Source organism: Centruroides sculpturatus, unplaced genomic scaffold (genome assembly GCF_000671375.1).
Source record: "Centruroides sculpturatus isolate CEXI.00-Female unplaced genomic scaffold, Cexi_2.0 scaffold605, whole genome shotgun sequence".
NCBI lineage: Eukaryota > Metazoa > Arthropoda > Arachnida > Scorpiones > Buthidae > Centruroides > Centruroides sculpturatus.
The window spans coordinates 80171-93750 of record NW_019384828.1 but is presented as its reverse complement, the minus strand read 5'-3'; the positions used below and the strand labels follow the sequence as shown (position 1 = coordinate 93750).

The window sequence follows — 13580 nt, the reverse complement described above, 5'->3', positions numbered from 1 at the left end:
TTCTTATAAATCAGTATGTAATTGAAACTATATATTATATTTATTTTATTGCTGGTACAACGATGCTTTCTTAATTTTAATAAAATCACCAATTTCTGATAGTTACTCTAGTATTCGGGCATGACCAACACGTTGAGTTTTCTGGGATTTGTTCGCGTTAGTAACATCTATATAGGGCCTAGCTTTTCATAAAAGTATTTATGTGATGCATCCTTCTCGGCACATCGCTCACGTGTTGCGTTGCCGTAAACAAATGAACCTAACTAATTATAATTAACGATTATTGTGGCCAGATGGCTGAGCAATCAAGGTAACAGCCGATCGCTCTGGGGGACCTGGGTCTGAATCAGAACTGGTCGAAAAATTTCCAAAAATTTTTCAGGGGTTGTCTGTTTCGATATGTCGGGCCCCCGTCCCTCACCACCTGGTAGCCCCATTGTGGGCCTGGCCGAACCCATAATTGAGTTTCAAAAAGAGGCCTTCTTAGTGCCCACAGGGCAGAAAGAGTTAAAAAAACCAACGATTATTCATTGTCACATGGTCACAATCCCTATCTGTAACTCTTTGTAAGAATGTTTTCAAGTTTTTTAGCAGTGTCTTGCTTCTGTACATCATAGACTACTATTCCAATTAGTAATAGAATCGTGTCGGTCGTCAATCTAACTCCGTTCAAGGGAAAATGCTAGAATTGAAGTAACATTATTTTCGCTTTAAATCAGACGTTTGTCTCTAGTTAATTTAGGCTTTCTGCTCCCTCGATTTTTATCACTGGGATCGTCATTCATCTGTCTATTCCTTTCTCATGATTAAGGACAGACAAACAGTAACAGTCAGGCGAACGAGTACGAAATTGTCTCAAAAATTAGTCTTTTCTTATTTGTACAAATTACTCTGCTTTATTTGTACCAATGAAACAAATGAATTTTAGAAAGAATAAGCAGGAAACCATATTAAAGAATCATGAGACAAATTTCTTAACTTTTCCGGTATCATTTAAAACTGCGCGCGTGGCGCCATCTGTTATGGTATTCTGTATTACACTCTTTTTATATTTTTAATTATTATAAAATGGCAAAACTTAATTTTGATGGCAGGAATGGGTTTTATTTTTAAAATTTATAAATGCTAATTGCAAATAAAATCCTAAATAAGCCCGGCCCTACTCGTAACGTGACACATCACCTACTTTATCTCTCCATCCCGTCGACCTTTAACCTCAAATATTTAACAGCATCAACCACCCTCACATTTAAACTTTCCTGCAAAATTTCAGAAATTTTCCATAAAAAAACATTCGCGTTATTCAGCTTCAAAGAGGATTAATGAAATTGTGTCATACACGCACACAAACTGTGAAGCCCCAAAAATGAGTTGAAATTAAATATTTAATTATTAGAATTTTATTAAAACGAAACTAGAAGAAAAATTGTCTATTGTTAAAAACCGATCAAAGAACGAATTAGTTATGTTAGTCATATGAAATTGCGACGAGAGAAAGAAAAAAAAACGCTATTGATGTAAACAGAACGTAATAATTTTAAATGATTAATTAATAATTGTAAACAAACGACTTCCAGTAGAGATGGACCTTTGAAAAGTCGCTCATATGCACATAATTATAACATAGAAATTCTGATAAGAACAAAAATTAATGACGAAAAAGGACATCGCGTCGTGTCGTTAAATTTCAGAAACGTCACAGAATGGTGGAAAATATGAGCGCAAGTTTCAAAGTTCCATCAACATTTTGCATCCAGAATAACGGACGGTGTCAAGTAGATTCTTCAAGGCGGATCTTTCTCGTGACTCGAAAAGAAATCGTTTTTCGCTTAGAAACAGACAAGGGAGCCAATCAAAAAACAGGTTAGAGGACGGAGATTGATATAATCCCCGATCTTCGAGGACAGAAGGACTTCTTTCGTAAATTGTGCTACAGAGTACCTGCACTTCAAAACGTCCGAAGCAAAACTCTCTGTGTGTCGACGCCCAGAAGACGAAGATTCTCAACTAGTGTCCATCGGAAGAGCCGTGCCATCTTGGACCCATCTTGGAGTGACGATAGAAAAACATCCTCGACACTCAAAACTTACGAACATTTAATTGATTAAGGAACTTTGGTATAGTGTAAGTCAAATTTTTATGTTTAAAATAAACAGGTTTTTGTGAGATTCTTGTCACCTGTGTCTCCTCCGCCACACCCACACGCGTTCGACCTTAGATCATTCTGACGCGGGATTAACGATTCCCCCTGAAAGTCGGCGAACTTACACAAACGACACAAATAAAGCCAGGAAATTTAAAGCTTATGATTAAAATTAATAAATGAAATGTAATTTATAGAATGTTTTATAAAGAATTTGTTACAATAGTATTGATAACTAATATATTTGCAGAAATGTTTATTTGCAGTTACAATATACAACTGTGTTAATAAAAGTTTAATACAGAGAAAGTGTAAATTAAAATACTAATTATTTTCGCCATATTGAAAAAGAGAGAACACCAGAATAGCATATCCTAGTGTGAATAAAATTGGTGATTTTATGAATAATTAGTATTAATTGTTCTGTAAAAAATATTAAATAAATATTCATTGTTTTTGCACGTGTTAATTTTCGATTATTCTTCTACAGAATAGTTCTACAAATAAGAACAATAAAGCTAGAACAAATCCAAACGAAAGCAATATTATTGGACTAATGATGTCGGCTAATTGTAATACTTGGAAATTCTGAAAACTTCAGTAACTTTGATGTTTCCGAATAATCTTTTTTCTCGATAATTCCAGCTTCAAATAAACGTGTTACACTATAAAAGAAATATATTTTAAATTATTTTGCAATAAAAAACGTCATACAGGTAAACAAAAAGTTGTCTTACGTCTTACTTAATTCTTTCTTAAAGGGAAATCCCTTTCTTACAGCATAAGACTGAACATATGTGATGAAAACATCTTCAGAAATTATATATGCGTGTGGATCTTTCTGTATCAGTTTATTTGTTCGATATACATTCGTTATCAGAGCAAAACGTTCTTTCTTAACTTTTTCGCTTGCAATCGATAAAGACAAGAAATGGTTGTTACGTAGGATGTGATCTTTGAAAATTTTATCTCTTTTCTTGTTGGAACTCTTCAAGTAATATGCAGAGAACAAAATAATTATATATATTACACATACTACAGCAAAACTTGTTATACTAGGTGTCCATAATTCAAGTTTTTTTATTCAGTGTACTCCGTAGCGGTAATCAATAACCGAATTCCCTAATATAAATATTAAGACTATGCACCGAATGAAAACAGTGATTTCAAGAATCTACGAAATTCAAAATTTTCCGGGCACTTTACAGAAAAATATACGGCTCGATATACGGTAAATAACAAACCCCAATGATAACTTACATCTTAATGTTATTTTAGACATTACGATTGAAGTCGCTGAGAATAATGACATTTACGGCATTGCAAACCACATTTTATACGTGAAGGCACACCCTGAGCAACATTCATTACAACAAAAAACATACTATGCAGAAGGCATGTTTCTTGCTGAACAAATAACTAGTGTTTGTTGAGTTATTGCTATTCTGTCTCCTGTTGGACCCTATAAAGCACATCCTATCAAACTAAATTTTTGTTGCGAAATTCACTCTTGCACTTTTTTACATAGTTCGTATACTAATTTTAGGGCCAGTAATTTATTATTTACAGGTACAGATACCTCTGAATACAAAAACTTTCAAATATGGCTACCCTGTTCTTACCATAATGTAACTCCATATAGCTGATTTTTCTGTAACACCACAAGAATATTCACCATTTTTGACAGCAATGGCTAGTTCGTCAAAAGTTTTTGGAACAGACTCGGTTATAGGACACGACATGAAAGACATTAAAGTTCCACTGTAACTACTTATCAACACTACAACTGATAGCCACCATATTGACACCAGCAGCCTGGATTTGAATCTTTTCACGTTATCCAGTTTAATTCCTAAGTATAAATATTAATTATTAATATTTTTTCTGTTATTAAAAGCAAAAAACGGTTTACCTTGGTAAACAAGCGTGCAAAATAAATTCCAGAACACACGGCTTCGTGGCCAAAATATTTTCACTTCGTCAGGCAGGAAATCTCTTTCGATCACTTTATGCAATACTAATCCAAATATTAATGTGGTTGAGAGAATCGCGATCCACATCTACAAAGAAAATATTTTTTAAAAAATTAATAAATATGAATATTTACTTTAAACAAAGGGTTGCCAACTTTTAAAGCTACAAATTCCGAACAAATATATTTAACGATTTTTATCTTGTGTACAGTAAAAAGGCTTTTATTAGGCTTATCGTGGGTTTTGCGAAGTCCACAACGAAGACGCCATCTTGCAGGACATACCTGAAGTATCGTTTTGGAGTACCCTCAAAATTTCTTGGAATTTTTCGAATTTTTTGCATTTTGACTTTTCAGAGCCGTAATATTAAGATAGTATCACATTTGGTCGACCGGAGTGCGTGTTGGCAACCCTATGTAAATCTTAAATACGTACATGCAAACCGAAGGGTTTTATTATGGAAATCCAATTTGGAATTTTTTCTGGAGCTTTGATGGCAAACGTAACCGGATGAAACGCTAATGGAGAAGTAAATTCCACTGCTGCAAAACGGGTAGGGTTTAGGAGTAAACCAATGAAGGCCTTATCGGCGTCCTAAATTTAAAAAGAAAAAAAATAATTGTATTGTATTGAAGGAATAAGGCACGCAACAGGTATAAAAATATAACCTATTACGAAATTAAACATATGCTTCAACAAAATTAATTGAACAATAACTATTCAAATGTATTATTTACAAGAATTAATGCGTATATGATCAACAGTTCATAAGTGGATAAATTCACTGAGCACTGACTTCTTAATTTCGATTCCTGCCTCACCAACAGAATGCACACGAAAAGTTTTTCAGATTTTTTACGCTTGTCTGAAACAGTGGCGTAGCTAGAAATATCGGGCCCTTCGGCAAGCATGGTCGAAGCGCCCCTCTCTTGTTATTAATTATATTAAAAAAAGCACATGAACTTTTAATTTTGCAAAATACATTTAATAAGAGAAAACATGAAATAATCATTAAAAGAAATGAACAGTTTAAAAAAACTCCGAAATACCTGCAGCATGGAACGAGAATTTTGTTCGTTTTATTTATAATCTGATATACTGTATAGAGATCAGTTATATGAATTAAGAACCATTTAAAACTGATAATTCTTTCTCCTGGCNAGTTCTACAAATAAGAACAATAAAGCTAGAACAAATCCAAACGAAAGCAATATTATTGGACTAATGATGTCGGCTAATTGTAATACTTGGAAATTCTGAAAACTTCAGTAACTTTGATGTTTCCGAATAATCTTTTTTCTCGATAATTCCAGCTTCAAATAAACGTGTTACACTATAAAAGAAATATATTTTTAATTATTTTGCAATAAAAAACGTCATACAGGTAAACAAAAAGTTGTCTTACGTCTTACTTAATTCTTTCTTAAAGGGAAATCCCTTTCTTACAGCATAAGACTGAACATATGTGATGAAAACATCTTCAGAAATTATATATGCGTGTGGATCTTTCTGTATCAGTTTATTTGTTCGATATACATTCGTTATCAGAGCAAAACGTTCTTTCTTAACTTTTTCGCTTGCAATCGATAAAGACAAGAAATGGTTGTTACGTAGGATGTGATCTTTGAAAATTTTATCTCTTTTCTTGTTGGAACTCTTCAAGTAATATGCAGAGAACAAAATAATTATATATATTACACATACTACAGCAAAACTTGTTATACTAGGTGTCCATAATTCAAGTTTTTTTATTCAGTGTACTCCGTAGCGGTAATCAATAACCGAATTCCCTAATATAAATATTAAGACTATGCACCGAATGAAAACAGTGATTTCAAGAATCTACGAAATTCAAAATTTTCCGGGCACTTTACAGAAAAATATACGGCTCGATATACGGTAAATAACAAACCCCAATGATAACTTACATCTTAATGTTATTTTAGACATTACGATTGAAGTCGCTGAGAATAATGACATTTACGGCATTGCAAACCACATTTTATACCTGAAGGCACACCCTGAGCAACATTCATTACAACAAAAAACATACTATGCAGAAGGCATGTTTCTTGCTGAACAAATAACTAGTGTTTGTTGAGTTATTGCTATTCTGTCTCCTGTTGGACCCTATAAAGCACATCCTATCAAACTAAATTTTTGTTGCGAAATTCACTCTTGCACTTTTTTACATAGTTCGTATACTAATTTTAGGGCCAGTAATTTATTATTTACAGGTACAGATACCTCTGAATACAAAAACTTTCAAATATGGCTACCCTGTTCTTACCATAATGTAACTCCATATAGCTGATTTTTCTGTAACACCACAAGAATATTCACCATTTTTGACAGCAATGGCTAGTTCGTCAAAAGTTTTTGGAACAGACTCGGTTATAGGACACGACATGAAAGACATTAAAGTTCCACTGTAACTACTTATCAACACTACAACTGATAGCCACCATATTGACACCAGCAGCCTGGATTTGAATCTTTTCACGTTATCCAGTTTAATTCCTAAGTATAAATATTAATTATTAATATTTTTTCTGTTATTAAAAGCAAAAAACGGTTTACCTTGGTAAACAAGCGTGCAAAATAAATTCCAGAACACACGGCTTCGTGGCCAAAATATTTTCACTTCGTCAGGCAGGAAATCTCTTTCGATCACTTTATGCAATACTAATCCAAATATTAATGTGGTTGAGAGAATCGCGATCCACATCTACAAAGAAAATATTTTTTAAAAAATTAATAAATATGAATATTTACTTTAAACAAAGGGTTGCCAACTTTTAAAGCTACAAATTCCGAACAAATATATTTAACGATTTTTATCTTGTGTACAGTAAAAAGGCTTTTATTAGGCTTATCGTGGGTTTTGCGAAGTCCACAACGAAGACGCCATCTTGCAGGACATACCTGAAGTATCGTTTTGGAGTACCCTCAAAATTTCTTGGAATTTTTCGAATTTTTTGCATTTTGACTTTTCAGAGCCGTAATATTAAGATAGTATCACATTTGGTCGACCGGAGTGCGTGTTGGCAACCCTATGTAAATCTTAAATACGTACATGCAAACCGAAGGGTTTTATTATGGAAATCCAATTTGGAATTTTTTCTGGAGCTTTGATGGCAAACGTAACCGGATGAAACGCTAATGGAGAAGTAAATTCCACTGCTGCAAAACGGGTAGGGTTTAGGAGTAAACCAATGAAGGCCTTATCGGCGTCCTAAATTTAAAAAGAAAAAAAAATAATTGTATTGTATTGAAGGAATAAGGCACGCAACAGGTATAAAAATATAACCTATTACGAAATTAAACATATGCTTCAACAAAATTAATTGAACAATAACTATTCAAAGGTATTATTTACAAGAATTAATGCGTATATGATCAACAGTTCATAAGTGGATAAATTCACTGAGCACTGACTTCTTAATTTCGATTCCTGCCTCACCAACAGAATGCACACGAAAAGTTTTTCAGATTTTTTACGCTTGTCTGAAACAGTGGCGTAGCTAGAAATATCGGGCCCTTCGGCAAGCATGGTCGAAGCGCCCCTCTCTTGTTATTAATTATATTAAAAAAAGCACATGAACTTTTAATTTTGCAAAATACATTTAATAAGAGAAAACATGAAATAATCATTAAAAGAAATGAACAGTTTAAAAAAACTCCGAAATACCTGCAGCATGGAACGAGAATTTTGTTCGTTTTATTTATAATCTGATATACTGTATAGAGATCCGTTATATGAATTAAGAACCATTTAAAACTGATAATTCTTTCTCCTGGCTTTGATATTGGCAACTTGACATATTAATTTTCTTACATACATTTTTGCAACTTCCCTACGCTCAATGGCTTATAAAGCAAGTTCGTGTCAATTACTTTGCCTCACAGTATTTCTTTTATAACCTTTACTTATTTACAATTTGGTATATGACCTTTTGACACTAGCTGTTGTTATCGGCAATACCAGAAACAACATTATTGCAGGGTATACTTCAGAAACTCGCTTTCCGTGCAACCATGCTTTTCTAGAAGTAATTTTAAAAAGTCTTTAATTGACTCTAAAAGTATTATGTCTTGTTTAAATTTAGTAAAAAATTACATGGATCTATAGGACTGCCAACTGGTTTGAAATAATTGCAGCATACTGTTTTGAAAAGCAATTTCACCTTTTTACTATTTGTTTTCTTGCAATTCGAAAATTGCTTTTGGTGCTCAGAAATCAAAATAATTTTTCACTGACGTCATTTCGACAAATGTTTGTGTAACTTGCCGTATAATTATGTCTAGAGTGTAAAAGAACACGATAATTTTAAACTGATGGCAGTAATCACGTGCCAACTCATCAAAATGACCTTTCTCGATTCGAATGCTTTTTGACTCGAACGATCTATTTATTTCCTGTTGTTGAGTAAGTTCGTGAGCTTCCGATTTTTTTTTCATTGTAAGAGTTTCGAAATTTTTAATTGTTTGAAAACTCGTTGCAAATACGTTGCAGCCTCATTAAAATCAGTGAGCATATTTTGGATGCGCACTGATTTTAATGAGGATGCGTATTTAATTTCACATATCACTTCATGCAAAAAATCACAAGTTGAAATTTGTCCATGCTCTTTTTAATTAAATTAATTCTTATTGATTCTTGGTTTTTTTCTATATTGTTAGGTTAAGGTTTATTTCAAACAAAGCTTTCAAAATATATACGCAGTAATTGATCGCAATCAACCAGCCCAAATCTACTCAGGATTTAATTTTTTTAAATTTATCTGTGACTCAAACGTAAAGTTTGATAGAATATCTCACTTCTTCCGCGATATTTCAAAAATTACTTAAAAACTTTCAAAAGTATTGTTAAAAGATGTGTATACGTTTGAAGCAGCACTAATTTTTAAACAAATTTTTGTAGTTGAAGCCCATCAAAATTCACTTCAAAATCGGACACAAGAAGGCTCAACATTAGTCTCCTCCCTTTACGGGAGTAGCAATGTGCCCGCTTATGCTTATTTTCCGAACTTAGTTTTGACACGGTAGAGTGAAAACCGAATATAGAAATCCATCCACTCAGTGACAATGCAAATAATATGATATTCCCACGAGTTAATTACAAATTTCTTTTTGCCAGAATTTTTATGCAATGATATCTATCTAGACTATTTTGTTAATTTTATGCGCTTTTTCTCAGTTTACTTGTCCAAAGCCAGGGTCAACACTCCTGAGCCCTTCCACGTTGCAGACCTTCGCTATTTATGCCACTGGCTCTTACTCTTAAATAGTGGCTAATTTTCATTATAATGGTTTTTCGAAAAGACACATAATTCTGTCTGCTGCATCGCGTAATCTTCTCAATGCAAACAATCTTTCCTGTGTTGTTTGGCCAATACTTGATATTGTTATGAAATATACACACGAACAAGGCTTGGTAAGATCAGTGTGTACCTATAGAATATACGGTGTAAAAGCCAAAATCTAACTTTTATAGTGATGAACCAATCTATTGTAATTTCTATGCTGAATACAGATAAGTTGGTGTTTATAAGCTGCTGAGAGGTTTCTCTAAGAACCGCGATGTGTCCATGTTGTCTGGTGACATTTCTCAGCAAGCTTATATATTAGGGGCCGTTCATGAATTACGTAAGGACAATTTCAATCATTCTAGACCTCCACCCACCCCTGTGTAAGAAACCGTAATATTTTCCTTGATTCCCCCTTCCCTTTCCCTTTCTTACGTAATATTTTGGCATGATTTTATATAAAGATTGTAACCATAAAAAATTTTTTTATGAAATCCTAAAACCTTAGGTCTAAAATATATAATTATTAATTAATTAATAATTATGTACTATTATTTATAAAAGACTTTATGTGAACAAATTTAAAAATATAAAAATTTAATGAATTCGAATGAACAATTTATTTTAGGAACCTTATTTTTTTAATTATTAACAATATTACTATTATTATAAACGTCATAATATTTATTTTTGTATTAATTTTAATTTTCGCAAAAGATGCCAAAACTTTGCCAGATCGACTAGCTAGTGCACGTGTAAACAGAAACGTCATACAAAATAAAACAAGAGAAAATAGAGAGAAACCACATTCCGTTGCCATATTGATTACATCTTGGCTAAGGTCTAGAAAATAAACTATATGCTGCGAAAATGTGCTAGGTGTACCTGGAGACTAAATAATAAAGCTTATAAAACTCTATATAATGGGGCAATACAACAATAGGGTCCTCCGTTAGTCTCTTCCATCCACAGTAGTAGCAAAGTGCTCGTTTATGCTTATTTTTCGAAATTAATTTTGAAACAATAGAATGAAAACAGAATATAGAAATTTTTTAATTTATACATTATATTAATTATAAGCTATATTGTTACGAACTTTTACTTTAATTGATACTCTTCACTAGAGAATAATATCGTATTTTCGTTCGTATAACAACTGGTTATGTATATTGAAAACAATTTGACAGGGATACAAATCATGTGATCTGGTTGGGTACAGAGTGTACATATGCTGGAAATGACGATACAAAGATGTTGTTACTTGTAATTCTTTTTGTTACAGTGCCACGAGTCACTACCATGAAAATATAGTAATCTTAAACCTCAGATCAGTAATAATACATTATAGATCACAGTAATACATAATTGTAATCAGTATATTTGTACATTTATCCATATAAACAGACATTCTCAAATGTACATGTCTATAATTTTAATTTGCCTACCTTATTTACCAGTTTTCCAATAAATCCAGTCCACCAGCCGTTTTCAGTCAGATATCCAAATACTTTAGGTATCGGTTTTACAAGAGAATAACTACGTAAATTAAAGTAATTAGTACTCTGTGTTTATTCATTTAATTAGTACTTCGTAAATATAGTTATATTATTTACCTAAATTTTAATTTTTGTTGAATAGCTTTAAACACGTGAAATTGCATTCCGTCTGTGATTTTTGTTTCATTTTTGTCCACTTTCATGAAATACGATATCTGCAACGTGTAAACCACGTCGTAAAAAACATTAAAATCAGTTTTTTTTGATGATATGAAACCGTGCTTTGCAATTTGTTTATGCTTCTAACACAATAAAGTGTTATAAATTAAGACACTTGGCGGGTTTTCTCATCTATATTTAGTTGATACGTGTGAAAAATTTTACACGTTTCGGGCTTTTAAGCCTCTCTTCAGCCAACTAAAACATTAAAAAAGGATATAACATACATATAAAAAATACACAAGTTTTGTAAAATTCATAAAAATATAAACATACCTATGCATACAAGTTTTTAAAATTACTTTGGACAACAATTATCAAATTGGTATACAATTGATTATGCTTTTTTACTCATAAATCTGTTTTACTAAATCCTTATTTCCTTTGATACGCATTGACAATATAATACGAATTTACATAACTTCTACAATATAAATTTACATATCTGACATTTACTATATTTTTTACAATGTATGATTGTTGATTTATTTAACATTTTAATATTTAATATTATAGATTATTATTTGAACTATTGATATTACAATGTCTTGAAGTTGGTAAACATTATTAACATTTAATGTAGATTTACATATTATTTGACTCCCATTACGACATTACAGTTTTTTGTTATTGTTGATTTATTTAACAGTTCAATAATTATTAATTAGCACATTGATCACAATAATAATAATTTGAATCCAGTGAATACAATCAATATAAAAATTTTAACCAGTTTTCGTTTATAGAGATGCTAGGATTTTTATTTATACTATTTTGATTTTTGATTATTTCTATACTTTCTTTGAATTTTCTTTTATATGTATCTTTTTCTCTGTGTAAAATATCTATATTATTTTTGTCTATATTACAATTATTTAAAAGGCAGTGTTCATGAAAAGCAGAATTTGGTCTACGATATTTCAAATCAGCTATATGTTCTTTCAATCTTACTTTAACTTTACGTTTAGTTTCACCTATATAAAATTTTTTATTTTCGCATGTACACGGAATTTTATAGACTACATTTTTACTTTCTTCTTTCTTTGTTATATTTGTTTTGTTAACTTGTTTTGCATTTAATCTGGAGATTAGCTTATCGTATGTCGGTACTAGTTTTACATTAATTTTTTTGACTTCTTTATTAACTTCTTCGTATAGACCTTTTATATATGGGAAACGAATGTATTTTATTTCGGCTTGTTTAGGATCTATTCTTATTGTTTTATCTGTTTTTTTATCTATTTCTTTTTCCCAAATATTAAGGATTCTGTTTGGGTATCCTGAAAGAATAAATTTTTTCTTTAGTGTATTTAAATGTTCGATTTGTTTAGTATTTATACTAGTTCTATTTTTGATTTTAGTGTATTCCATATTAAATATGTTTTGTTTTATATGAAGTGGTATGTTAGAATTATAGTTAACTGTGGTATTTATTGAGCACTGCTTTTTAAACGGTTCAAATTCGAGATTTGTATTATTTCTTTTAATTGTAATATCTAAATAATTTATGCTGTTGGTAATTTTATCTTCTTCTTCTATTTTAAATTGAATATTTTTATGGATATTATTTATTATATTTCTGATTTCATTAGTGTTGATTTCGACCTCATCATATATTATTAAGACGTCGTCTACGTATCTTCTGTAGAACTTTATACCATATATATCACTTATTTCTTTATCTATATCTATCATTATGATCTCGGCTAGTTTCGGTCCTATTACGGACCCCATACTAATTTCACTATTCTGTGTGTAATATTTACTATTTATTTCAAAGTAATTGCTTCTGTAGGTAAATTCGATTAGGTCTATTATTTCAGGTTCAATTTTAAGTTGTGTCAGTTTAGGATCAATTATTTCCCATATTATGGAAGGATACATATCAATTATGTCTAGGCTTGCAATTCTGTACGTATCTTTTATATCTATCTGTTTAATATCATATAGTAGTTCATCAGTATTATAAATAGCAAATTTAGAATTTTGGTATATTTTAAATTTCTGTTTTAGAATTTTCTCAAGATTATATAATGTTGTATTTCTGAAGTCTACTATAGAACGGACGGTTTCATCTGCTTTATGTGTTTTAAGTTGTATCTTCATTTTCGGTGTACGATCGTTGTTTACGCTCAGGATAAACTCTTTTTCAGCTTTAGTTAAGCTCTTTAGTTTGTATAATTTGGTAATTCTACTGTTTAATTCTTTGTATATTACTTCTATGGGATCAATTGGGAGTTCTCTAAATTTATTACTATCAACTAATTCTTGTTTTTTCTTTTTAACCCATTCTTGCTCAACTATAATTATTTGTTTAGATTTATCTGCTTTGATTATTTCTAGTCGATTGTTCTTTAAACGTATCAACTAAATAAAGATGAGAAAACCCGCCAAGTGTCTTAATTTATAACACTTTATTGTGTTAGAAGCATAATTAAAA

General features: G+C 31.3%; 2 protein-coding genes across 2 annotated transcripts; both read right to left on the bottom strand.

The window, feature by feature from the left end:
* Window positions 1–2696: 2696 nt before the first annotated feature.
* LOC111630047 (glutamate [NMDA] receptor subunit 1-like) lies at window positions 2697–5027 on the bottom strand. Its single transcript, XM_023374050.1, has 6 exons — window positions 4854–5027; window positions 4552–4710; window positions 4056–4203; window positions 3766–3995; window positions 2881–3131; window positions 2697–2808 (listed from the first exon to the last, which is right to left on the bottom strand). Exons 1-6 carry the CDS (start codon window positions 5025–5027, stop codon window positions 2697–2699), a joined length of 1074 nt encoding a protein of 357 aa, XP_023229818.1.
* A 310-nt stretch (window positions 5028–5337) lies between these two features.
* Window positions 5338–7669, bottom strand: LOC111630046 (glutamate [NMDA] receptor subunit 1-like). Its single transcript, XM_023374048.1, has 6 exons — window positions 7496–7669; window positions 7193–7351; window positions 6697–6844; window positions 6407–6636; window positions 5522–5772; window positions 5338–5449 (listed from the first exon to the last, which is right to left on the bottom strand). Exons 1-6 carry the CDS (start codon window positions 7667–7669, stop codon window positions 5338–5340), a joined length of 1074 nt encoding a protein of 357 aa, XP_023229816.1.
* Window positions 7670–13580: the final 5911 nt, after the last annotated feature.